We start from the raw sequence: 26581 nt of genomic DNA on the forward strand, positions 1-26581 counted from the left end.
ACTATGTGTTGCTTTTATTTGTTCTGCTCACCTCCTTGAATGCTGTGAGAAGTTTCCCTTCAAGATAACATCACATGAGAAGTACAAACATATACTCAAGATAATCCTCTACCTAACTTCTGACTCACAACTAGTGGCTGGAGGTCTGCCAGCAACCAAAGGTCTCTGTAGATCAATGCACAGCTGTTCTGTCCTACGTTGAAACACAATGGGTCACTGAATGATTGGATTACAACAAAACATCAGTCCTACTCTTTGGCCCTAAAGGCACCAGATCTCAACCCTGTGACCCAGTTAGAACTAAGACTCCTCACTCTGTCACCATCATCTTGAAAGAACTACAATTATTTTAAAGACATTTTATATTTAATGATGTTATCATCTTTCTAGGAAGCATGTGTTTGCCTTACATCTTACAAAGACACTGGTTCTCTTTGTGATTGCTTGATTTCAGAAGTACAAATCCAGAACTATAAAGAATATTCCCACCCCTGTTTTTTAAACTCCAGCCTCCTTTCCTTTTCAGCTTTGCCTGGTGAAAGATTATTGACCTATCCCCAGTTTATCATGGACTATTTCTTTAGGCAGTCAATTCTTTTAGTGTCTCCCTGTAGGCATATTGCATTCTTGCGGGGAGGGTGAGAAAACCAGGGCATACTAAGAAAACTTATTCCACTTAAGTTACGAAAGTAGCACACAAACCTTCTTCATGCGAGGGGCCAGTATCACCACTACACCACCATGCAGGCCAACAGGTCAACACGCCAGTCAGAAACCCCTGAATCTGCACTGTGGTGCAAGCAGGTGGTAGTTCCCAAGAACCCAAGCAGCTCATCAAACCTGTGGCTAAACTTTCTGTTCTTTTCATTTGTTAATTTCACATGATGATAACTTTAAAAAACATTTCCCCTGCTTTTCTAACCTGAAACTATAGTCTTTAACCAGCTGTGACCACACACTCATGTGCAGGGGGACATGAGTTATCTCAGTTATCTTAACATCCAAGTGACAACTCCCCATCACCCCCCACAAACTCACTACTTATCACCAGTGGAGAGCATGTGATGAACTAACTACACCCTCTCTCTGCACTGAGTCCTTACATTGCTGTATATAACTGCTACTGTGAACCAATGAGTGTCAGCATCCATTATGCTTTGACTTTACTCTAAGGTGTTTGCATCGCTGACCCATTTCAAGAACCACCACACTTTTGCTGAAATGATGCTTTTTTAAAAGGTCAAGGTGACACAACCAGAGCAATCACCTGACACCGCCAATGGGCAGTGAAGATATTCTGATGAAGTTGCTTTTTGGTGACTTAGTTGCTTTAATAACCTATTCTTATTATCTTTGAGACAAGTTTTCTTTTTTCCTGATATTAACACATATCACTTTATAGCTGTAACCCCACTGCCTCGGTATCTTTGTCGAACAGGATGTGGTTTTTCTGGCGAAAGAAAAATGACTGCCAGCAGGTATAAGCGTTCTGCAGATCTGGTGCAGACGTTTATGAATGAATCACAAAGCACGCTTTATATCACTTTCACTCACAATATTTTGGGGTAACAAAAAAAGGATTCAAAAGGGCAAGTCTGCTCATGTCCGGGAAAATACACACAAAACACGAGCGAGAAAACGCACACGCACGAATCGTTGAGTTCATATGATCATAATTAGAGTGAGGGTGGGAGGGAGAGGGGAGGGGCGGAGGTCTCTGTCCTGCCTTCAGAAGTGGAGGCTGTCGAACTTTCTATCTCCATTCAGTCACAGCTCAAGCCCTACACAACATGCGGTGAAGACTTCCGAGGTAGTTTACACCTCAGTTCTACGTTTAACGGACTTTGTTAATCTGAGATATCACAGCGAGGGAAGTGGTCTTGTTCCAACCAGGGGGACTGTTCGGGGGCGAGTGGGGACACTGGCCAATGACAGCGTTGATGACATTCCAGGAGTGACAACCGGGACCTTCATCTAAACGACGCTAAATCCTCAACCCGGAGAGTTTTTCTTAAACTAACCTGAGGTAAGCAAGGATTCACTGTCTGAAACTGTGAATTTATTGACAGTTCGGATGAAAAGAAAGACACTGCGACAACAGTGCTGTAACTCTAGTCTCCTTTATTAAACAAGTTATTGTTATTAAAGCATTTTTTGATCAGATAAGAAGTATTCTACATACTTTTCCGCTAATTTTCCATTCCTAATCCGAGTCATGCGTTCCCGAGGCTCGCGCACGGCTACTGTACAGGCACGCGCCGCTCTAGAGCTGCTTGCAGGCTGGATATATTAGAAAAAGTGGCCTGCCGGGAAACAGACCCGCGCGCTGGCACACGTGTGTGTGTGTGCGTGCGTGCGTGTGTGTGCGTGTGTGTGTGTGTGTGTGTGTGTGTGTGTGTGCGTGTGTGTGTGTGTGTGTGTGTGTGTGTGTGTGTGTGTGTGTGTGTGTGTGTGTGTGTGTGTGTGTGTGTGCACGCGGCAGGAATGCCGTGGGAGCACAACCGAGCCACATTTTCTGAATTAAAAACAGGTAAAGGTTTTGTGATTTTTGTAGTGTACTGAAATATTAAAAAAAAAAAAAAGAAAAATTCGCAGCAAATTTTATTTTCAGGAAAAAAAAAACACAATTTGAACAAGTTTTTAAAAGACTGTTTTATGTTTGCCGTTTGTGGGCTTCAGACAGTCAACTACAGGAGATGTAAAGAACCGTTATTTCAGGGCACTGCTAAACTTTGGCGTTAGAGTTTAAGGTAAGCAAAGAGAAAGATCCCCAATGATGTAATCTGAACTGATGAATAATTCAAACTAAATGACTCAATCCACTGAAACCCCGTCAAGTCAAGGGAGTTTGTGTTTATGGAAACAAGGTGGTGTTCTTGATTTCAGTCGGAGGGGAAGCCTCAAAGGTCTGAGCTCTCTTTATTACACAAGTATTCACCCTGACTTTGTTTTTACATTCTCTGAACAAACAGCTCAGATCACACTCACTTTCATTCTTCCCCTCTCTCTTCCCTCATGGAACAAATCCTCTTTAACGCCTGATTACTTTAAATATTTAAACTATGAAAACTGAGCCCGCGGGATTAATGAGCCAGAGTGTGTGAGTGTATATGTTTGTGTTCACACTATGTCATCAACATGTAAGGGGACTTCCCTTGTGCCCTTTGAGTCACTGGCACTGCAGGTCTATGTGGGTCAAGATAGTACTCACAAAACCCGCATTACTCAAACTTTGAAACTTAGTGAACGTAACCGAAAGGGTTAATGAGGGACCATACCGAGGGGAAATGGAAATCACCCTCAGTGGGTTGGTAGCTCAAATAGAATGCTCACCAAAGCTCCTGCCTGTCCTCCAAGTGGTTAGAAAAAGGTCAAATTAAAGCCTTTCACATCTCTTTTGCAGCTGTCTGCAGCCCTCGTCTGCCAAAGCCATGTTTTCCAAAGCCACTGCCAACTTCGTGCATCACATTGACCCTGAAGGAAGCCTCATTCATGTGTCCAGAGTGAATAACTCACACAAACTGGTTCCCATGGGGCTGGTTATCAAACGCAACCGCCCTTGGTTATGGCAGAAGCCAAAATACCATCCAACAATTTTCACTCTCAGCGACCTGTTGCAGGGCGACCAGTTGCTCACTGCAGGTATGTAGATTTTCACATTCAAAATATTTCATTTTTCAGGGCCATGATGTTTTCACATTTATAAAGCCACACTTACCCACTCTGTTTCTATTGAAATAATGTGTTTTCAGCGGTGTCCGAGGAAGATTTCTTGTCGTATGAGGAAACATGTGGAGGGAAGATTTCTGGGGAACTGGACACTAAGGCGGGCCCTGTCGGTGTCAAACTTGGGGGTCAAGGTTCCTCAAGACTCAAGTCATGTTTTGGCAAGCTGAAGAAACAGAAACTGAATGTGAAGAAGCTGATTGGAGATTCCAGTGACAGGTGTTGAATAATTCTTCTATAGATAGTTTTTGCACAATGCGAACAGTGACAAAATGATGGCTAATATTTATGACACCTCAGCCACTGCTTTACTTTCTCTAACCCTGCCTGGTAGTGTGAATGCACCCACACAGCAGAGTAATAACTCACGCTGCCTAAATGCTGAAAATGACATTACCTTCCCATTGAAACGTCAAAGTAAATGTATCTTTGCATCAGGCAGGTGAACATGCAGCACAGGATGGTGCAGCAGATGGAGAAGCGAGCCGAGGTTTTGGCAGTGGTGACGGAGAAGATCTTCACCACCGCGTCCTGCTTCATCACCCAGACCAAGAAAGATCAGTGCTCCCTTCAGGGGGTACTTGGACTTTTAGGCATACTGGGTGGCTCTCTTAAGGTTGGTGTGGTTTCATTTATTACCATACCATGTGATTCTTTGGGGTTTCTCGACTAACTCTGGAACTATATTTTTTTATTGACATGCAGTAATCACTACTTATAGTGTATATAAGTGTATATAGTGTATAGTTTTAGAACATGTGTTTATACATACGTCAAATTTTTCATGTACTTTCAGGTGTGTGACAGCAACAGTATTGAGAGTGACAGCGATGTTTGCCTGGAGATCCCCCCTGGTACAGTCATTGCCTACAGTGTCCTGGAGCTGGAGATCAAAAAAGATGGACGCTATTGTGAGTGTGTTTTTTGTGGGGGTGTTAAAAACTTTGATTATTGTGTGGTGAATGTAAATTTCAGAAGGAATGAGCGCTTGGTGAAAGAAGAAACCCCATGCTACTACTTCCCTCACCCTAAGTCCCCAAAATTTCAAGGCCTGAAGACAGTTGGGCAGCGAGGGTGTTTTGAAATTGCAACGAGCACTCATATCAGTGTTTTGTTATTGGAAGGGGGTGCCAACTTGATAACCGCTGAGATATATTTGTGCTTGCTGCCCTTCTGTCTACAGGCTTACGAGTGAAAACAAATGTCTGAGGAGGAAAGTATGAATCACAACAACACTTCTGTATTCCTGTTTTTTGTACAGACGTCATGGACACCCAGTTCCCCCAAAAACTCTGTTATGTTGCAGTTTTGCATTTGAAGTATTAAGCAATGAATTAAAAATGCACAATGTTGAATCAAAATGTGGATGTAGCAGTCTGCTGTCAACACGTGCTCAGAAAAGAGAAGTGGAACATGTGTTTACTACCTATTGTTTGAAATTGACTTACTTTTTACCCTAGCTTTTGTTTCCACCTGGCGTTTACCATAATGTGTGTGTTCACAGATTTTTGCCTACAGCCTGGAAAAACAGGATGCATTGAAGAAGACTCATATGAGACATCCCCATTTCAAGTTTCCTTGGATACATTTGATGGACCAAGCAACGAGCTGCCAGCTCCAGAAACATTAGTTTCAGGTGCAACACAAAATGGTTTGTGTCCATTCATTCTTACACACATTTGACCCCCTACTCATGAATAGGAAATATACATATTACTGTCTCTAGTTGTTTACATTCAGCTTTCACTTTTATAAGGAAGTAAAGAACAGAGGCATAATGATGGAACCATACTGAGTTCCCTTTTATATTTAATCAATAGAAATGTTTCACACATACACAGTATTTGTTATTTATGTAGTTAACCTGCAGTTACAGTAACAGAGGAAGTTTATCACTACACTGAGAGTTAGCATTTTGTCATCATTGCCAACTGCCCAAAAAAAAAAACACACTTTCCATGCATAGTTAAAGTAAAAACTAGAAGTCAGATAGGGTAAACCCCAGCTAACTCACAAAGTTTTGTAATTTTGTAATATTTTTGAGGATTTTAAAGTTACTGCAACTGCATCTATCTGTTGGTGTGGGTGGAGGTTGTGAAAAAAATCACGAGGATTGCTTCACATTTGTTTATAATGTATTTTAGGGGTGCGCTTATTAGCCTTTATAAGCATCCTAAATATAAATTTCAGTCTGCTTTTTAATTGGACAAAATCTCCTCACAGGATTTTAGCTAAGGTTGATGAGTGAGACTAAAACAGCTTTTTAAAATTTCTTTACTTCTAACGAGTGATCCCCCTCTCTCTTGCAGGCTCTCATGTGATGGATCTCTCTCCTCTGGCAGACCTCCCACAGTCCACTCGATCCACCATGTTTGAGAGACTCCAGGAGACCCTGAGGGATAGAGGGGCTATGTCATACCTGCAGGATGTGGTGAGGGATACATTAACATCAACACCAACAACACTGTACGTGCAGTACATGGAGAGAGGTAATCAGTAGGTTACCATAAACTGTTTCCTGTTCTCTCTCGTCTTTTCAGTTGGAGGAGTTGTGTTTTGGTGAATCATTTGATATGGATGGGCTTTCAGAGAGTCAGAAAAAAACATTGTCAGCTATCCTGGACAGTCACACCAAGGACAGCGAGTGTGGGGTCCCAGCTCACCTGAATGCAGCTCACCTGTTGGTTAGCGCATTAGAAGGTAAAAAGGCCTTCCCTGGACTAAAACCATCTACATTAACAGTATCCAGTTCAAGAAATTGTTTTCCACGGCTGAATTATATGTTTTATGTGTTGTTCTGTTTTGTAGAGTTGCCTGATGAAACTCAGAGCCTCTTGGGTGAGAGCTGTCCTGAATTTCTGGAGGCCTTGTACACACTGGTAGGTTTTTATATGAAGATTCTTATCCTAGAAACCCACCTCTGGCACCCACCCATCAGTCAAATAAGCTGTGCCCAAAATCATGCATAGATCTTTACTCAAGCAGTGAAAATTGGCATTTTAATATAAGGCCTGATGGGAATTCCTTGGCTTTTAGAGGCTGTTTAAGGGGGCATTTATTTACATGGCAGTGGTTTTAGGAATAAATGAAAAAGTATTATTGTGTTTCTGCCTTTCACTGACACGGAAACAGTGTTTTGACCGACCTAAAACACTAAAATTTGAAAACGGCCACCAGAGTGGATTTTTTCTGTAACGCTACCACCACTGTTGCCGTGTTAACAGTAAGCCAGAGTTTTCAGTGGTAATGATGACGTCATGGTCCGCTTTGAGCATGCCCATACAACAGTACTGTTGTTACGATCGTCAGAGACTACCATGTTGTGCTTGCGCTGCTCAATCTGCTGAATCTATTGAATGGAGAGCTACCAAAAGCTGCTTCTGGACTAGATAGTTACAACAGCCTTTTCAGTCCCTCAGTGTTTAAGTGTCAATGCAGATTTTTTCGCTGCGTTTTTGTGTTTTGGGGTGAAATGTTGTTGTGTAAAAGGGGCCTAAGTGGACACTGCAGGAACTGCAGTTCTTCTTGTTTTGATTTTTCAACCTAATAATGATGATTAAAGGGGACATATCATGCTGATCCCTGATTTAATACTTACATATAATATAATAAATTTAAAAACAAGACCTTTCACCCCCTGAATTTTCAAAAAACGAGATATTGTATTTTTTCTAATATCCTAGAACGAGATTTGATGCCTCTGAAAATAGGTCATTGACATTTGGCCGCGAGATTTCGACCTTCGTGACGACACGAGGATCCTTTCTTTTTACTGGAGTAATCTGATAAAGCAGCTCCTCCTCTGTGAAGTCAGTTAGTCACACAACCGCCACCGAGGGATACACCCACCAAGAATCGAGTATAAACGTATAAACTATACATGTTACAGTACGGGTTTGACTCACCACACTGAAGCGTCCTGAGATGATCTGTGTCGAGGTGGATTTTCTTCCTCCTGAGCTGCAGAACCGTCCGGGTCTGACTCTGGGTCCTATACAAAAGGACGTATCCTACACTCTGCCATTTTATTAGTGCTATCAATGCCTTACGGTGAAGTTTTGGCAAACAGCAAACTCGCTCGGTCTGCTCTATCCAGTATGGCGATTTTGTCAATACTGCCGTGCTGCAAAAACCGCCCCCTGGCTCTACCCCCTCGCCCCTCTGATAGAACTGACCAATCAGAGCACAAAGGGCTGTGACGTTGCGAGGTTACTGGAGGTCATTCTCGAAACTAAGTGTTTCAACTAAATCTTCAGAATGGCCTAAAATGAGGATATTGAGAACGCTATTGTGGGGAAATGAAGGAACTAAATGACTTGTACTGAGGGCAGAAATGCTTTACAGGCATCCTAGTCTGGCATAGTGAAAAGGAGAAACAAGCATGATATGTCCCCTTTAATCATTGTAAATTTTAATCTAAATGCATAATTTTTCCCCAAATTTCTGCCTTCTTTCCGTAAATCATCATTTTTAATCAATGACAGTACCATTCTCTCTCTTCCCACCCTCCAGGTGTGCAGGTTGAAAGACTGCACCGAGCCTCTCACCACGCAGTGTCTTCCGACCCTCCTTGAGGACAACCAGACTTTCCAACAGCTGCTCAGCTCCACTGGAGTGACCCTAAAAAGGGAGGAAGGCAGGCTGTGGCTGGAGACAGGACCCAATCCAGGAGCTCTCTATGTCGTCTTCTGTCTCAGCATACAGGGACTGTATTTTCTGAGCAAAGGGCTGGAGCAGTAAGAGTGTCTGCATGTTCACTTGGTTAACTTCAATATATTTGACTCCGTCCATTTGTGTTTTTGTTATTAACTTTGTTTTTGAATTAAGCTCATTATCCAAAGTATTGAGTCTTTGCTGGTTTTGTAACATATAGTCATCTTTATTGTGTTGTTCTCTTTGTATATCTTTACATAGCAAAAACTTCATATTTTTTTATATAAAATAAAAAATTATGTATTTTATGTTCAGATTTTTTCTATGGTGTTGCTGCTCTGACACAGTAGATATTTGTGTCTCATTTTATCATTGCTTCTAAGCCATTTTGAACTTTGGTTCTTTATCAGACACCCTACAAATCTGTTCAACATATTATTAATGCTTTTTTTAAAAATGTAGTTTTAACATGTTTTATTTCTTTCCAACAAGAAGTATTGGGATAAGAAATTTCCTTGATTGTTTCCCACATCCTGCTTCTACTTGCCAGATATACTGTATAATGTTGATTAAGCTACTTTTTTTTTTTTGCTGAAACATCTCTTTAATCATAAGTCTTTGCATTTTCTCTTTGTCTTTGACTGGTTAAAAAAACCTTTTATCTAACATTCCCAGGAGCATTTAGATTTGTAAAACACACTTGATAGTATCAACAGATGTTGATGTTTGTATTAAAATTGTGTGCACATGAGCTATACAGTTCTATAAAGCTATCTTCAAATACTTATAACCGTTATAAGTTAGCTGTTAAAATGTTTATCATTTTTGGTCAAAATACACTTCATATTTAAGAAATAAAATGCATCAATTTATACTTTATTGCTGTTATTGTTTGTATCAAAGTTTATTTTGTCTCATAGAAATGTCTGATTCATTTTCATTCATCATGTCATATGAGCAGTTAATCCACTGAGCCTATGTGTGGTATTTGTATTTCTTATCCAATTTTCATGATTTTTATTTCTAAAGAGAGTGCTAAAGTATTGGTTGTCATGTGCATGTGTTCATAAATCCACTGTGTTTATTTTCACATACCAAATAAATATACTCAACTGTGTTCAAGAGTGTGTGTTTTCCCTGATGGTTGATAATTCATTTTTCCTGTGCTGTGGCCTGCTTCTCGTGAGAGCAGGGCTATTGTCTTCAGGATCTGAGCTCTCATTGGACACAGGAAGAGGCTCCAGAGCACTTAACTGGTTAGTTTATTGAAGAACATGGGATATTATTTATCAGCATGACAAAATAACCACATCACATTGACCATTGTTAATATCCTAGGCCCTGTTTTGTTAAAACCTGACAGGTTCTGGTGTGAGGCTTTGTGGCACCTCCAGAGTTTTCTCATAGGGGTGTTCAGATAGGGCCACTGCAAACCTTGGGGAGGCACACCAAAACCAAAAGCTGTAAAGGAATTTCAGATATTCTGTTTTGTGTTGACTAGTCCAAAGCTATGGGAATATAAGAATTACTGTTATACTCTGGCTTCTTATTTCACAGTAAATGTTACTGATTATCTGATGTGCATAGAATACTACTGGTATTCTAAGTTTTGCCAATCCTGTCATTTTAAATCCATGTTTAAGGCAACTTGATGTTATTCAAATAAGCTGGATCTCCTTTCCGTAAAAGAGACAAATATCTAGCTTTAATTTGAATGCTGTACATTAACTGAAAGAAACAACATGCATACACAACTGGTGAGGGGGGTGAGGCAACAAACGTATCAGGGATCAGGGTGGCTGTTGTTAAAGGAAAACATATTCATTTCCTTCAATCAAGTTATGAGTGAGTTTTCTATTCCAGCATGTAATTTCTTTTGGTTCTTACTAACAAGAAACTCTGTTCTAAGTCAATTCACATAGTTTTCTTTTATGGCACAAAAAGCTGTTCTTGATGTAATGCTTGAAACCAAACCAGGAGTAAGTAAAACATAGTATCCAAATTTTACAATGTTATATTTAATTTTGAAGTTTTTTTTTCTTTTTCAGTCATCAGAGAGACCTGGAAGAGAGGTATGGAAGCCAACATCTCTGATTATCAGTTGACCAAGGTATACGCAGATGCATTTACTCAACCTCTATCTGTGCAAGGCCTTACACTGTATCAGGTTCTGCACCACCCTCACATGTCTAAGGTCAAGCTTTCAAGAATTTTTATTTATATGTTTCTATAGTTTCCTGTCTCTTTTCTTCTCACAATATTCTTTTTCTCTTGTCCGATCAAGCCCTGCTACGTTTTGTCTGGTTTCTCCATGTTTGTAGTAGCTCTGTCATTTATGTTATGTTCAAACTTTTTATGAAAGCATTACATAACAACAAAAAAACTTCTTAAGTACTAAAGTCAAAGGAGTGGAATATGGCGTTGCAATCAGTAAGGCTTAAAAACAGGCTTTGCGAGGCCACCACAGGAGGTCGCTCGCTAGTCTGTAACAAGCGAGCTCATGACGTAAATCTTCTGCGACTCCCGCTTGTATTTGTCACGTGATCACGCGGCGTAGCTGGGGAGCACACAAGAGGGGTGGCTGGGCCGTGAACAGTGTGTGAAAATGCCAGTGTGTAATTTTTTCCTCCAGGGTCGTTGTCGGTACGGTGACAAATGTTGGAACGAGCACCCGAGAGGAGGAAACCGAGGAGGAGGCGGTGGAGGAGGATACAACAACAACAACAACTACAACCGCTCTTCTGCTCCGCAACAGCCAAGAGGAGGAGGAGGAGGAGGTACAGCAGAGCAGTGATACACATATAGATAAATATCAACTTACTCATAGTCAGTGAGCGTTAGATTTACATCACAACATGTTCGTTTTTGTACATTCCCCTGTGGCGTTGCTAGGTTCAGCCTTCTTTTTGATGTCGACCATTGTTTTATTTAGTGTTACACGCAGCAACACTAAAATTTCACATTTGCTCATATACTGAGACTACCGTCACTACTTAACTAACTTTTACTACAAACTTATACTTATGCCATAATGTAGTTTCCTCGTGACACTATTAATACACATTTTCCACAACTAATACTAATGAAACTATGACTTCCTCTACTTCTACATTTAATACTTCTTGTCGCTACTTTTGTTGTATTACATTTTTTCCCCAGAATCACACAGATTAGTTTAGACACACTGCCCAGAACACATACGAACAACTCATTGAGCCATATTCTTCTAAATGATGATATAGTTGAAAGGAAAACTCTGCTGACCAACCATGACTCAGATTGAAATAACTGAATAATGTGCTTTTCATATTAATTGCATTTGGTCGAGCTGTGTGCGTCCAATGGTGTGGATGCTAAATTAAAATACTTTTTAGATTCCCATTGAATTTGTCAAGCAACCTAAAGTGCTGTAATCATTTTCTATTCCCAAAGTGTTAGGTTGCAGAGTTTGGGAGATGCTACATTTAAAAAAAAAAAAAAAAACATAAGTAAAAAGACACACACAGCTGATATTCATGTAGCCAAAGTTTTTCAAGCTGCTGTATAGAAACTGAAGATGTCAAGGATAAAGCAAGTGTGAAAGGCAAAGAAATCAGAAACTGATGGAAAGTTTCCTCAGTTTCTTCTTTGAAAGACCAAAGCCCAATACTGACATGGATTTGAATCAGCCTGCTTCAAGGGGATGTTAAGTTGACCTATCTACACCCCCAAAGAAGCCTGACTGGGAAAAGTTTCAGTGGATGGTTGGCAGCCAAGAAATACTTCTGGAAGGATGACAGTATGAAAAAGAAAATGTGCTAAAACTTGCACAAACTGATATGAAAAACTGTTCTGCTGCCTGCCCTCTGCGTTGTTTTTTAGTGTAATCATAAGAAAGAGGGAAGGGGAGGTGTGCTCTCCCTGCTTCAGGCGTTGGAATTTCCACATATGCACGTGGAAGAGCAGGGAGCTCATATGAGTTTACATTTGGTAAGAGTTTCTGTTCTAACTGTGGGCTTTTTGGTTTCAGGATTTGGAAACAGAGTTTGGGTGAACCCTTCCCAGCAGAAAGGAGGATATATCCAGCCTTCATCCTTCTCTAAAGGAAGTGATGACTGGGGAGGAGGGAGAAGAGATAATGTGAAGGCCTCTGAATTCAGCTTCTCCAGTCAGAACAGGTTTTCATCACTTGGTTCACCGAGCACGTTTGACAGGGGAGGAAGAGGAGGTGGAGGACAGCAGCTAGTGAGTGTGGATGAAGATGCTGACAAAAAACTGTAAGTGTGCTTGTTGCTGCTTGTCTTTCGAGGACTGTTGTTACAAGGAGTTCATTGATGTTGACGTCTGTTCCTCTGTCCCACAGGGAGATGATTCAGTTAGACATGGATATTTGGGAGAGCTCAGGGCAATGGGGCTTCTCGTGTTACAGTAACTCCAAAAGCTCTTTATCTGGTCCGTATAATAATCACATTTAATTGATTTTATATTCTATAAGTTATAAAACTAGTCTGAAATGATTTATCTATTACACCAATGACTTAAGCAGTACATCTGAACGGAGTTTAATATTTGTGGTCCACAGGTTTCACTGACCTCTCTCCTGAAGAGCTCAGGTTGGAGTTTTACACCACGAGAGCTTCGGGAGATCTGCAGAGCTATGCAAGTTTTTTTTTTAATGCTTACATTTGGTGTATCTTCAGTATAAACCATAATATTTGTCTCTAGGCTTCAAAGCAAGGCGGGTACATGACCTGCTGAAGATTTTACTCTGTGAATGAACCGTGTCATCTCTTTACCCCTGTTTTGTCATCGGTGTAGCTTAAGGGAAGAAAAACACATTGAGAAATATTGAGAAGTTATGGAAGAGGCATTTTCACTGTTGGTCAGTTAAAGTCTCTGTAATAACAGGGAAGTGTACCAAACTTTGAGCAGAGCTTTCACCTGCCAGATAATCAAAATGCAGAAGACAGTCCCTGAAAAGTGGTTATGTATAACTACCCAGAAGTCTACAGTTTGGTTTGTGTCAGGAGAACTTTGATAGGTGGAGTGTAAAAATGATTTACAGATGTTTAAAGAACATGTCTCAGGGTCTTACAAACTCTGGTTTCATGTGTTTAGCTCGCTGGTGTCAGTCAGTTGCTCAGCCAATGGAGAAGTAGAGTCCAGGAGCTCAAAGTCATGAATCCAGCCACCCGGGCAGCTCTGGTGAGAGTAACACACACACAGACTGTTATAGTCCTCCCATTTAATTTTATAAACAGCCTTTTATGAATACATATGCCCATGTCAAAGTATTTTTTTTTGTATTTACTGCTTTGCAGCTTGCAGAGTTAAACAACCCAGCACCCCAGGCATCCTCAGATGGCTTCAATTCAGGGACAGCATCTGGATTTGGGTCATCTTCATCTGGCTTTGGAAGCAAAGGTAAGATTAAGATCTGCTTCTTTGTAACATCGTCAGGGCACTGTCGAAGTTTTTGCTTTTGCACCTAGTGCCGAGGTTTTTCTCATGAGAAATATCACGACACGAGTCTGTACAGCCATGGGTCTGTTAATCTGAAAATGCAGTGTGTTCAGAGGTATTGCTGTTTGAAGCAGCAGTGATTGCACCATTATTAAATAAAAACCTTGTTTGAAGCCCATCACTTTGCAGGAAAAGGCCAGAAAGCAACAGCATTTCACTTAATATGAGACACAATGGAGCAGTGTCTTGTCTCCATCGAATATGATTTTTTTTTTGCTCAAATACAGAATACAGTTGTTGATGTGGGACAGGAAGCTTTGGGGGCCTTGCACAGACCACACATCCAAAGAGAGCCTGACCAGGCCCAGTAATGTGTCCAGAGAGTCTTTAATGTCAACAAAGAGCCAGACACTGAATCATTTGTGTGAAAGTGCACTCAGTGTCCTGCTTTTTCTTTCAAAATCTGATATCTCTTCCCAAAACCAGAATAGATCTATCTTATTACTCAGTTTTAGGGATAAAAACAAAGAGGCTTTGCAGGAGGATTTTGGGTTGAATAAAGAAACAACAGACTAGCTGTTTTTAATATATTCTTCATCCTCTCTGAGTGTGCTGATCAAATGGTCGTGTCCGTGCTGGCTATTGTTCCATATGTAATTCTGAAACTGTGTCACTAGGTTTTGGGTCTGCAGCCCCAGCCCAGGCCAGCACCTTCAGCTTTGCTGCAGCCGGTGGTGGATTTGGTTCCTCTGCAGCACCATCACCATCCTCCACAGGTTTTGGCAGTGCCATAGCTCCTCCCACACAGCCTCCCTCCGGCTTTGGCTCCTCTTCTTCAGCTGCATCTGCTGTCTCGCCTTCTTCTTTCTCCTTCACAACTAAACCTGCAAGCGCACCTGCAGCTACCACAGGATTCGGCTCTGCCTCTGGTTTCAGTTTCTCCTCTACAGCCAGCACAGGTGGTGGATTTGGTAGTGGTTTTGGGGCTGGAGCACCTGTGGCATCATCAGGGAGCGGCGGTGGTTTCGGTCAGCCTGCACCGTCCGCAGCAGGAAGTGGGTCTGCAAGCGGAGCATCAGACAGTTTGTTTTCACAAGAAAGTGATCTAACTCCAGAGGAACTCGATCAATTCAAAGCAAAGAAGTTCACACTGGGCCAGATTCCCCTGAAGCCTCCTCCAGCAAACATGCTGGTTGTTTGATGCAACACTTTTTTCTTTTTTACTTTAAATAAAAAGATAATTTATTCAAAACACACTTTTATTTTTTCTGAATAGTTGTGCCTTTAACCCAAAGACTTATTCCGTGTTTTAAAGATAAGGCTAATGAGGGAAACTCTTTTTGGATACCATGAATATTTTATATGAAGGTAAATAATGCTTGAAGTGCATGTTCTCATACACACAGCAGCTTTTCTTGGATTTGTGTCACATAAAGTTTCACTTCTGAGATGATTAAACCTCTTTCTGGATGAATTTCTCTGAATTAGTTTGTCGGTTTTATCTTTTCCTTTTAGTTGACTGACTGAATATTCAGAAGATGAGCAACATTTATGAACATTGCATAATTACGCCATTGAAAATAATCCTTGTTATAACAGATATATATATATATATAAAAATAATTTTTGATTTGAAAACTGTCATCTGCTGCTTGTTGTCACAGTGTTGGGGGGAAAATACTCCTCAGGGGGTTATTCATCCCAAAAGTTATGTAATCTCTTGAGTGGACCTGCATTTTAAAAAGTTGTCATTCCACTTTAGAGACAGTAGGGGGTGTCAGACAACAAACAAACTGCCTCAAAGATTTTAAAAGCTTAAACAGATACTTCACAACGCTAAGTGACAAAACATTTTACATAAGTTATCTTTTTATTCTCCCATGTTATGAAGTATTCCTCCTCTTGATGCAGTTTCCCTCAGATTTTCCAACTGACCAAATACCTCAACAACCCAGCGAGGCCCATATGTCCACAACCGCCCGTCCACATCAGTCTGTATCCTCGGCACATAGAGAGAATGTTTGACAGTGAATGAGTGAGATGTTCAATACGTATTCATTAGGTGTTGAGAAGCCGCTGGGACCACACCAGGAGGAGTACAGTGACAAAGAGGCAGCAATAAGCTTTTCTGTTGCTATAGGGGCGCCTGCTCTGCTGCTGACTGGGGCATATTTTCAGCTGACAGGGGGTTTGTGATATTGGGAGGAGGTGAAACTGTGTTTGTGTGTGTCTTGGAGTGACTCTGTGTACGAAAGGATTTAAAATTCAGTTTGTAATTAGCTGTCGAAGAAGTCGTGCATAAAAACAACCAGTAATATAATTTCATGTATACCTCTAAATAGAAACAGCAGTAAAAGATGGGTTTACTTTTTTATGTTCAAAAGCACCATTCTGAATAATTTCATGCGCCTTTATTATATAATTCTTCACTTTGGTTTGATTTTTAAAGCAAGATCTTTGATTCTAATAGAGTATTTATTTGTGCTGTGTTAGTTCTTTTGCACTGCTCGCAACAGCATGAAAGATAAATCTCCCCCACTACTCAGTCTGTCAGTAGTAACCTCCCACCCATCCCTTGCTAGCAGATAATACATAAATAATTCAGCAGATTAATGAACGATTCACACAGAGACTCGCTCATGAAAAGGCTCTTGCTCGCTCATTCCAGTTAAACTTGTTTCAAGAAATTGTCGTCCGGTGACTCTTAAATGTATCTAAAAGAGAAAAATGTGCAACGGAGAATCTTTGTTTCCTCTAAGCAAATAATCAGATTTAATCTCCAACCACTGCTGCACTAAACTGCGAGCCTGCCTGTGTTTGTGTAATGTATGCATGAGCTGAACAGATGAAAGCAATATTAAAGATGAGTGATGAGTGTGTGGATGCCTGCACACACACACTCAGAAAGACGCAGAACATTTTTATTAGAAATGTTTATGATGCAAGTTGCAGTTTTGAAGGAAATATAATATTCCACCAATCTGAGTTGTTTAAAGGCGGAATAAACGATTTGTGAGTCATTCTCTCCTGGGGATTGTTCAGTACCCCCCACAGGAAGCTTTGAAAGATGACATTTTAGTTGAAACAAACACACACACACACATGAACACACATGAACACACGCCCCACCCTCCTGTGGAACCATAGCTTACACAAACCCAGTCACATGACCCTGATGTGTACTGTAATTCAATTGACTTTGACCTGACTGTAGCTACGCAGGGCAGACTTACTGTAGCTATATGGTGCTTTAATACATTTAACACACTTTTCCATAGGGGTAATGTAGATTGGCTGTCTGTCTGAGCTCTGAATAGATCAATCCTCTGAAATATGACTTCTCTTTGCAGCTATTCAATCTCATCCCCCGAAGATGGATTCTCCAGATCAGTGTTTTCTTTCTTTCTTTTTTTTTTTTTCAATAACACGCCCTACCTAAAATGCTCACTGTGTTCATTACAATTACAATTACAAAGCCATTGTGGTCTCTACATCAGTTGATGACAGCAACAGATGCTCTTACCACGGCTTGAATCCCTGCTCACTACAGAATGCCAATGAGCTGATTCGGATTCAGAGCAAGTAATAACAAGGAGTGGGGGCTGATTCAAGGCGACCCTCCTTACTGTTGCATTGGGGAGGAAGAATTGATTGTGCAGTGCCACAGCCGTTTGCCTATAGGAAACCAGGCATTGATCCAAGGCCTATGATATATGCCTATTTCACTGGCTTGCCTCATGGGTGACTAGTGGCCCATATTTCACTTGAAAAGTCCTGGACCTTGGTTTCTGTGCTGCAGATGTTTATGGGTTCACATTAGGATCAGTGCTGCACGCTCTTCTGACAGTAACAACACGCCATTGTGAGTAAACACTGTCAGTATGGAGAATATACGATCTTTCCAGTGAGGGTGAGGCCTCTAGTTCATCTGAACCAGAGAGCAAATAAAAAGCTGGACAGAGAGTTACACTTGATTACATTCATTTTATTAGCGTCATCTGCAGTATGCATGTGGAGCTGTGAGCTTTTGAGGTGAAGATAAAAACACAAGGTTCACTCTTTCTGTGCGTCTGGTTTCCGCATCAAACTGTGAAGGACGGTGTTTGGCATGTTTGACTGTATTTGATACTAATTACAAATTCTTTTCAGGGAACATCATGTCTGCTTTTTTCTTCTTCACATGATGTCGATGCGATGATGCAATCCAAACTGAGAGACAAATGTAGCTTTGACTGTAACAATGTGATGGATGACTGCTTCCAAGTGAGTTCACAAGCTCAGTTTATTATATAACTAAGTGGAAAAACACATTCATATTGTCCTTTCCATAGAGATCGGAACCTAAACATATCATCCACTGTGCCTTCAAGTAGCTTAGCAGCTATCGAGGTTAGAACATTTCTCTTTTACAAAGGACTACAACCAACCACAATTTCTACTATCCCTGAAAGTGACTGTCTCTCCAGCAGTGTGAGCTATGACTCACGTTTGGTTGCAAAAGAAAACTGTTGTTAGAAATTCTTCTGTAAAGTATTTCCCAGGGTAACATTCTCAATTTTCAAAGCAATACTCTGAGCATTTGGTACAAAATTCTGAGTTCTTTGGATGAGACAGTGAAACGTCTGATGACTAATCAGCACCTTTAGAAGGCCTCTTTTCAAGCAGTTATGTGCAAAGTATTCTGTACTTCTGTGGTGGTCAGCCCATTTGGCAACTGTGCTGAGCATCCAGACCTTTACTCACTGTATTTATGTTAATTGTGTGCTCAGTTACATCAAGTTTGCTCACGGATACGCTTCTAAAATCAAATGACAAGGGCAGATCAGCGAAGCTAAAGGAGTTTGATATTTTACTGTCTCTGGGTACATTACTCATTTTCTATTTCATGAGGTCAAAAGCTCAGTTGAAGCAGTGTAGCTCAGGTGAAATGAATAAATCTAAAAGCTGGTATGACTTTTAAAAAGACCTCCAAAGTTTAAACACATTACGGTTGTGTCAGATTATTATTGGCCACCAGTGACCTTCAAAAATTTCCTTCTTAAGAAATTGTCACAAACCACAATGTTTTCAACTTCTGTGTTTTTTTATTGCAACTGTGGTTCATATATTATTCACAGTTTTAATTTTCACTCTAAGGGCACTGGTGTTCCTCCAATGTGTTTTGTTTTCTATTATCATTTTTTAACCATCCAAAGAAGCTGCCAAGCTACTTCCTGTGCTCTGCTGTGTGGAGCTAATACCTGAAGCTTAACATTTAGCTGATAAAAGATTTTTAAGATGGGAGTGTGCTTCCAAAAATTTTGTGGTAGGATTAAGCTTGTATAGAGGGAAAATATAGGAACACAAGACCTAATTTTGAAAATGTCCCCGAAATATGGAAACATAGGACTGACCTGATAAGGTAACCTGGTCAAAAGGAGATAAACCTTGTTGGCCAGATTATTGAAAGATATACATAATCATCTACATCTATTGGCCTCATTGAACTATGTCTGGGCTAGTTGTGGCTCTTTTAAGCACTACTTAGAAAAACATGATTCTCACAAAAAATATTTTAAAAGGGATTGACTGACTGACTGAAATACTGTCATCAGAGCTGGCATATGCAAGTTCAGTCCATTACGTCCACTACTCTCAGCTCATTGCTCAAAATTATCAACCAACCAATCACAATTTTGTTTTGTGCCGAGGCAAACATTAGACAAATGCAAACTCACTGGGATGACTGAGATGATGCTAAAATACCTCAGAAATAAATAGGACTGCTGTAAAACATTACAGTGGGTTAGGGACCGAAACACCCAAAGTTCTGGACTGAATTTAAGTACGGTAGCTTAGCTAGCTGGACAGCTAATGGTTGTCCAGCTAGCTAAGCTCAAACAGAGCTGAACTGCTCAGAAAAAGTTCTACCATCCTAAGAACAGAGAACGAGTTACAGAAGAATGAAACTTTTAATATCAAAACCACTTCAATATTATTTCTGGATGTTTTTGGACATTGGCTATTACAATTTTTTTTGCGGCTGCCATAATGAAAACGCAGACACGAGCGGCAACCTCCGGTCTAAGAGCATGCAGAAGTGCTACAATCTGCTGTTTCTCAAGTGTTGTTTGAGGCTGGCTCCAGAAGTACTGGAAGTCACAAACACACTAAGCAAGAAACGTTTTCAAAGCTGAAATCAACCTATTTACACTCTTGTTCAAAAAACGTCTCTTGTCTGAATCGCTAATTTCACTATCAGCACACACTGTATTGGAGGGTGATTTTTTCCAACTCGGCAGTTCAGAGAGTATTGAGATCGCTAGCTCGCCCAATCAAAAGGCACAGCTTTCCTCACGTGACTGGCGGGCGCCCAATCGCTGTACTCGAAGCTCCCGCCACTTCCTTTTGTGGCTGCGACAATCGAGTTGCTTAAAAAAAAATCAAATTCAGTTACAGATGGTGACATAGAGGAGACTATACATCAATTGTACAGCCTATGGTAACCACCAGACAAAATTGCTCCTGTATTCAATTTTAAGTTGGACTATCTGGCAGGTGAGTTGCAATATTGGCTTTAAAACATTAACTTAAGAGATAGGACAGTTTTTATAGCCTGCTATGCGGCCAACCATGCTGCAGTAAGATTAATTTTATATTTTAACTTGAAGCTCAATGTAAATATTTTGACTTTTGGGGAGTTTCTCTACACTAAAGGAGCAAACCCACAGCTTTCTGTACCCTCTTAACGCCACTTGTCATCTCAACAGTTACAAATACCTACATTTGGCCACAGGTGGTCGCTGTTACCCCCGCTGCTGAGGACACCCATGCCTTACCACATCCCCCCTCCTCGCCCCTTCACTCTTCTCCTCTCCTCTCCTCCCCTCCTCTCTCCACAGCAGCGCGTCTCTCACCGCGCCTTGGATGCCGTGTGACCAGCAGCAGTGAGCGGAGCAGCCGTGCAGCAGAGCGCCGTCAGCACACCAGCACAGCGAAAATACAACCCAAACGATGACATTCATACAGAGACGACAGAAGCAAACAATCATTTGACAACTTCCGAGCCTGCACCTTGCCTTCGCTGCTCCTTGCTGAAAGCGGTAAGTGCGCTTAGATCCTTGTTTAATTGCAGTGCTCGCATTGCTCAGTCCTCTGCACAGGGCAGTGATAAGCGCCAATGCACCGATATTGTGAATAATGTAATTTATAGCAGAGCCGATGATCAGTGGCAGGACGAGCATGCTGTCTCCCATTGGAGGCACTCATTTAAATGATCTTTATTACTAAATGCATTGGCCTGTTGTAGAATCAGTGTGCACTGTGAGATGTTAACATCTCAGGAGACTTGTTTCCTCTTTTATTCTGCCACCTTTGTGCCACTATAAGCCTTGCAATGCCAAGATTGGCTTACAGCGTCAGTTTCATGCCTCCTGCTACTTCACTCAATCTCATTATCTGTTTAAAGGGACTGATATGAGATTGTGGGGACTAGACAATGCAGATTATGGTTCCAGGAGAATGTAATGCCACCTAGACAGTCATAGCCTCTTTTCTTTGTGTTGAAATGCATTGTTTTACCAGCAGTTGTATGTTAATTAAATATGTTGTACTGGTATTGGAAAATGGATGTCAAATTGTGTGTATTGATTTTGCAGTGTAATGACAGCGGTGTCAAAGATCAACTCTACACTTCTACAGATCTGTGTTGGGTTGTAAAGGGTCAAATTCATAATTGTGCCTGAGGACAAGTCAGCTATGTGATGCTATCCTGTTTGATTTATGTTTGTATGTGCGAGCGCATGTGAGAGTGTGACAGCAAAGCCAGGGAGTGTGTGGGAGAGAGAATAAGCACATTTGGAGATGCCTGAGCCAGCACTCAGGTCAGGCCAAGAGCATGCTGAGGTGTTAGATTATATCAGATGGCCACATACATGCACATGTATGCCACAAACACAGACTCAGGCACAGCCATGTCCAGATCTGAGCTCCAACTGTGCACCCTCACCTGTGGATGGGGGCAGAAACATGTGATGGGACAGCATTTTCTTTTTCTAAGTCTTGTTTACAGTGTAACACTGAACTGATATTTCCATCACATATCACTGTTAGCATTTAGAAGAGTCACCCTTAAAAGTGATTTTATGAGACCAGTAGCAGTGCTGATTTTGACAGGAAAAAAAAAATCTTATATATGGCAACCTTTAAAGAGAATTCTCAAGCTGGGCTCAGCCTTTGGGAAAACCTTCTCTGTGAGTTGTGTATTAATGTTATTCTGATGCCAGGGGCAGAAGCTTACCTTTTTAATAAATATCTTTGCCGAAGGATGTTCTTTATTATATATGGGTGACTGATCTTGGTGTGGACCGCTGTCTGCTCAGCGGCAAATTTATTTAAAGCAAATGGTACTAATAGTTTGCTGTCTGTTGAATCAAAGCGTAGTCTGCTGGAAAAACTACAAGATGACAAGGCAATAACATTAATATCAGAAAACATATACTGACCTTTTTGAGGCAAACACTAGTCTGGATACTGGTAGTGTATTATGGACTGCATGAAAACACTGAAAGAACAACAGCTCCCTCAAAGTGATGCCAAAACTTTCCAGGCTCCTTAAAGCTGTCCTCTTTCATCATAAGTGGAGCAGTGGCAAAACAAGTAAATTAAAATCAACATCAAGTAAAACCTTTTGCAATTATTTCTTATGCTAGAGCTGGTTTGGTTCATTATTTAAGAGAAGTTTAGTTTTGCCTGATGTTAAAAAGTCAATTATTTTACAGCTTCGTTTTTTTTAAAATGCAGGCCCCTGCAGCGGTCTTTACTGGACGAGGGAAGCGAAGAAGAAACATAAAACCAAACTCAAAAGAGTCATTATACTTTACATTTCCTCACATTTTAAATGACACAAAAATCTGTTTGGCTCTAGACCAGGCATGGGCAAACTACGGCCCTAGGGCCACATGCGGCCCGTTAAACATTTTAATCCGGCCCGCCGGACTTGAAAAAATTAAATGAATAAACCTTGTTAATGTTTTATTTTCCCTGCAAGTCTGATGTTTTCTATATAGAGAGTTCACGTTTAATATCAAAATATCACACAAACAGTTTTGACACAATCTTTTATTATTTTTTGTTTTTTCATTTTTAAAACCAGGACAGAAAACCCGTGTTTTTCTGTTTTTCTGTTTTTCTGTAACACTGTTTTTCCATTTTGGCTTTAAAACAGAAAAACAAAAAAACAAGTCAGTTTTTTCATTTTTTAGATTTTGTTTTGAAACAGAATAACGAGAGAACGAACCATACACGGATTAAAAATCCCATTATGATTCCATTCTCTCAAATTCTAATTTTAGTTTCAAAACAAAATCAAAACAGCAAAAAATAGACCGGTACGTGTTTTCTGATTTTTGATTTGAAAACGAAAAATTGAATAACAAGTCATTATCCGTTTCCCGATTTTGGGTTCTAAAACGGATATGGAATGAACGAATGATACCCTGATAGTTACGAAAGCACTCCATCCATCTGCTCCTGGTCCGGCCCCTTTGTCAAATGTTAGAACCCATTGTGGCCCACAAATCAAAAAGTTTGCCCACCCCTGCTCGAGACTGTAACCACCTAAGAGATCGTTGGTGTTTTATCACCAAGTTAAATGTGTGTTTAGTTGGAGGAAGCTGTGTGTCACAGGGGTGCAGTGGAGGGGTGGTCAGGGGTGGCTCTGGCCCACAATAAATGCTGATTGGCCACCAGTGATGTCACTCAGAAATCTTAAACTGTCATTTGGCTATTTTCCTTGTCACATTTTTTTTGATATTATTTAACAAATAAAGACACTAAAAAATAAGAAAAGAAAAGATAAAGTCATGCAAAATACATTAGTCAAAGGCGCCTTTGGTGGTACTGTAAGTTAATAAGCATTACTTAGATTCTAGATTCTACCACTCCTCTGCTCACCCCACTGCACAGAGAAGCTCTCGAAATTGACGGTGTCCTTCAAAGAAGAAAAAAAACATCTGTAGTGCATAGTAGGTGTCATCTTTAATTTGTCAAGTTGTTGTGGAAACATGGTGGTACAGGATGGCAGACTCTCAGGTTTTACTCTGTGTTAACAAAATCAAAGACATTTTCTTGTTCAGATGATTATACATTAATGCACAAAATGGACAACATACTGCACCCTTAATTTATATTAAGTATCAGTAGAAACAGACGAGGTAAGCCAAGTAATTCGTCTGTCCTCCAATTGGTGGCAGAAAAAAAATGCTCTATGTGCCTCTTGTGTGACGTCAAACCCATGACTCCAACAGACAGATCATTCCTGTGCATTCCTTGTCTCCAAAATTCGTCACTTGTACAATGAGTCAGTGCTCACTGAAGTTTTGCTTCACTTCTGTACAATGGGAGGAGCTGGAGCCATCCGTATTAATGTTGTGTACTAATGTATCGACAGACTTAAGTGTAGAAAAGAGTGCGAAGCATACAGTGAGTACATTAACCTGAGCTAAAGAAGTGGGCCCTCCTTGGCTGGTGTTAAGGAGACAGAATAATTATCCATGTGCTTAACTCCTGAAATCCTTTCCTGACTCACACTTGATCCTCTGAATAATCCGTTGAGACAGAATTGAGACATTTAAAAGCTGGAAAGAGACTCAACTGTGTAGCTTAGAAAGCCAGTTTCTATATGGGAATGTAAGTCAGGTGTTTAAATTCAGGAGCTGTTTCCCTCTCATTCTGCATGCTGTACCAGTGCAAACGGGTCATCACGTTTTACACCTTAAAACATCAGCGAGATGATTGTCTGAGAAGAATTCATGTTTTCACTTCAAAATTTATGTCAATATTTGTAAAACACATCAGAGATGTATGATACACAAGTTCAGTGTGCAGATAAACCCTACATCTGTGAAATATGATGAAATATGCGTGTGGGATTATCTGCAGAGGAAGATCTGATAGTAACTGACAGACCATCAGCTTGAAAGGCCAGTATGACTGTTAGGCACTGTATCATCTCCCATCAAAGCTCACATGCAACGCGCACACACACACACACTCCTCAGCATGTATAGCTGGAAAGGGCAAAGGCAAAGTCCAGTGCAGCCCACACATACACACTGAGACCCTCACACGTGGTGAGACATCTGACCACACTTTAGATCAGTAGCTGGCAGCTGCTGGTCCTGCTCTTCTTTGAAATGAAAATAAAATGAAAACAACCAAGGGGCAGAGCAGACACTTATCATAGTAATGAGCAGGCTTTGTATCCCTGTACGTGTGTTTGTGTGTGTTTTTGTTGCACTCTTATGTTGCTTTGTGTTCACTTGTAGACAGCCATTTGAAAGACACAATTTACCAGTGAAGTGGTACGCGAAATCACAGAGAGGAGCATGGATTGGTTGACAATGATTAGTTGCACTGTATTACCTCCCACTTCTCCTTTCAGACCGGTCTAGCTAATGAGACTCTATACATGAGTCACATGAGATTATGTTACACTCACACACAAACTGAGCGGGGGTATAGATGAGCTCAGCCCGTATAGATGTGGATGCTGGTTTTGACCTATATTTCTGAAGAGAATGTTCATTACAGAGTCAGGTGATCAGCCGGTTGACTGGTGCTGTATTTTTCCAAGCTTTAACAGCCTCTGCTATAACAGTCCTCAAAAAATCAATTCCAGCCAACACATGATATGTGCTTTGAGGCTGCTGCAGGAGCAAAGGTGACCTCCATAGTACACGCGTGTGTTCGAGGCTCGCTAACTGCTGTGTGGAAAGAAATGTGTCACATACTGAGGAAAAGAAAAAGAAGATTAATTTACAAATAGAGCAAACTAATTTTGAAGGTCATTATCAAAAATAGCAAAATAACCAGAAATAAAATTACAATGTTTTATCCAACAACAGTTTTAATCATCTTTAAACAGCAGAATCTGACTCATAGGTGGAGGGCCATCTGCTTTGATCCACAGTAAACCGTTTATTTTTAGGAATTAAAAAAAGAGTTATGATAAGAGTATTCACATTTAGTTTAGGTGTACAAAACACATTCTATATATCTTTAATAACACGCAGAAACCTTGTGTGGAATCAGACTCATAGGTGGAGGGACATCTGCCTCACTGTGCCTTAAATCATGTACTTTTGGGATTTAAAAATTTGCTCTTGTAAGTTTTTTTATCATTAGAATACATAAAAATCTGCTACTTTGGCTACATTAATCAATAGTTTAAGGTAGACTTTCCTCGCACAGGCAGAAACTCCGGCAGAACCGGACTGTTAGGTAGAGGATCATCTGCCTTGATCTATTTTAAAGAATATATATTTTGGTGTCTGAAGACAGTTTTCTGATACAATCTTTCTGAACTAGTTGTTGGTTAAATGCACATGAAGTTGAGTCATTTTTTTCTTTATGGCCAAATTCCACCAGATCCATCTCTGGTCCATCTCCACCCTGTTACGGCTCCAGATCTGGTAGGTCTAAGTTCTAGTCAATGTGCTTTTTCCCCCAATGGCTCCAGACATCACATCCAGTCTCTGTTTGAGATGCAGCAGATCAGAGTCCTCTAGAGCTGATACGCAAAAATTCTCATCAATTTGTTCTGACAAACAGTAAAAGATATACAGGAAGTCAAGCACCAAAGAAACATTTAAACACCCAGTTGATTTTCAGAAAAAAAGAACTCTGTATCAACACTAGATCGGCTTGAACTACAACAACAAACCGTCATAGTTAGCACTAGCAGAGCCAGGTTAACAGATTAGAGGTTTTGAGGGCCAAG

The 26581-nt window shown here is 40.6% G+C and overlaps 3 protein-coding genes across 4 annotated transcripts in view; all 3 read left to right on the forward strand.

Moving 5' to 3' along the window:
• The first annotated feature begins 1736 nt into the window (after nucleotides 1-1736).
• Nucleotides 1737-9073, forward strand: LOC141803328 (gasdermin-E-like). The gene is made up of 10 exons (XM_074687293.1): nucleotides 1737-2026; nucleotides 3404-3642; nucleotides 3753-3945; nucleotides 4165-4342; nucleotides 4523-4637; nucleotides 5231-5377; nucleotides 6036-6157; nucleotides 6267-6426; nucleotides 6535-6605; nucleotides 8239-9073. The coding sequence occupies exons 2-10, from the start codon at nucleotides 3432-3434 to the stop codon at nucleotides 8464-8466; spliced, it is 1425 nt and encodes a 474-aa protein (XP_074543394.1). The 5' UTR covers nucleotides 1737-2026; nucleotides 3404-3431; the 3' UTR covers nucleotides 8467-9073.
• Nucleotides 9074-10864: 1791 nt separating this feature from the next.
• Nucleotides 10865-15305, forward strand: nup42 (nucleoporin 42). The gene is made up of 7 exons (XM_074686907.1): nucleotides 10865-11156; nucleotides 12389-12635; nucleotides 12722-12810; nucleotides 12941-13017; nucleotides 13477-13563; nucleotides 13680-13782; nucleotides 14499-15305. Exons 1-7 carry the CDS (start codon nucleotides 10985-10987, stop codon nucleotides 15020-15022), a joined length of 1299 nt encoding a protein of 432 aa, XP_074543008.1. The 5' UTR covers nucleotides 10865-10984; the 3' UTR covers nucleotides 15023-15305.
• A 4925-nt stretch (nucleotides 15306-20230) lies between these two features.
• Nucleotides 20231-26581, forward strand: part of rims3 (regulating synaptic membrane exocytosis 3) — a 58803-nt gene continuing 52452 nt past the window's right edge. The window contains exons 1-2 of one of the 2 annotated variants that reach the window (XM_074686770.1): nucleotides 20231-20358; nucleotides 20703-20903. The gene's annotated coding sequence lies outside the window, so the exon portion shown is untranslated. The remainder of the gene's footprint in view (nucleotides 20359-20702; nucleotides 20904-26581) is intronic. The other variant, XM_074686771.1, reaches the window with a different exon arrangement.

Source organism: Halichoeres trimaculatus, unplaced genomic scaffold (assembly GCF_033239565.1).
Source record: "Halichoeres trimaculatus isolate MK-OKI-2021-1 unplaced genomic scaffold, fHalTri1.1 fHalTri1_scaffold_14, whole genome shotgun sequence".
In the NCBI taxonomy this organism is placed as follows: domain Eukaryota; kingdom Metazoa; phylum Chordata; class Actinopteri; order Labriformes; family Labridae; genus Halichoeres; species Halichoeres trimaculatus.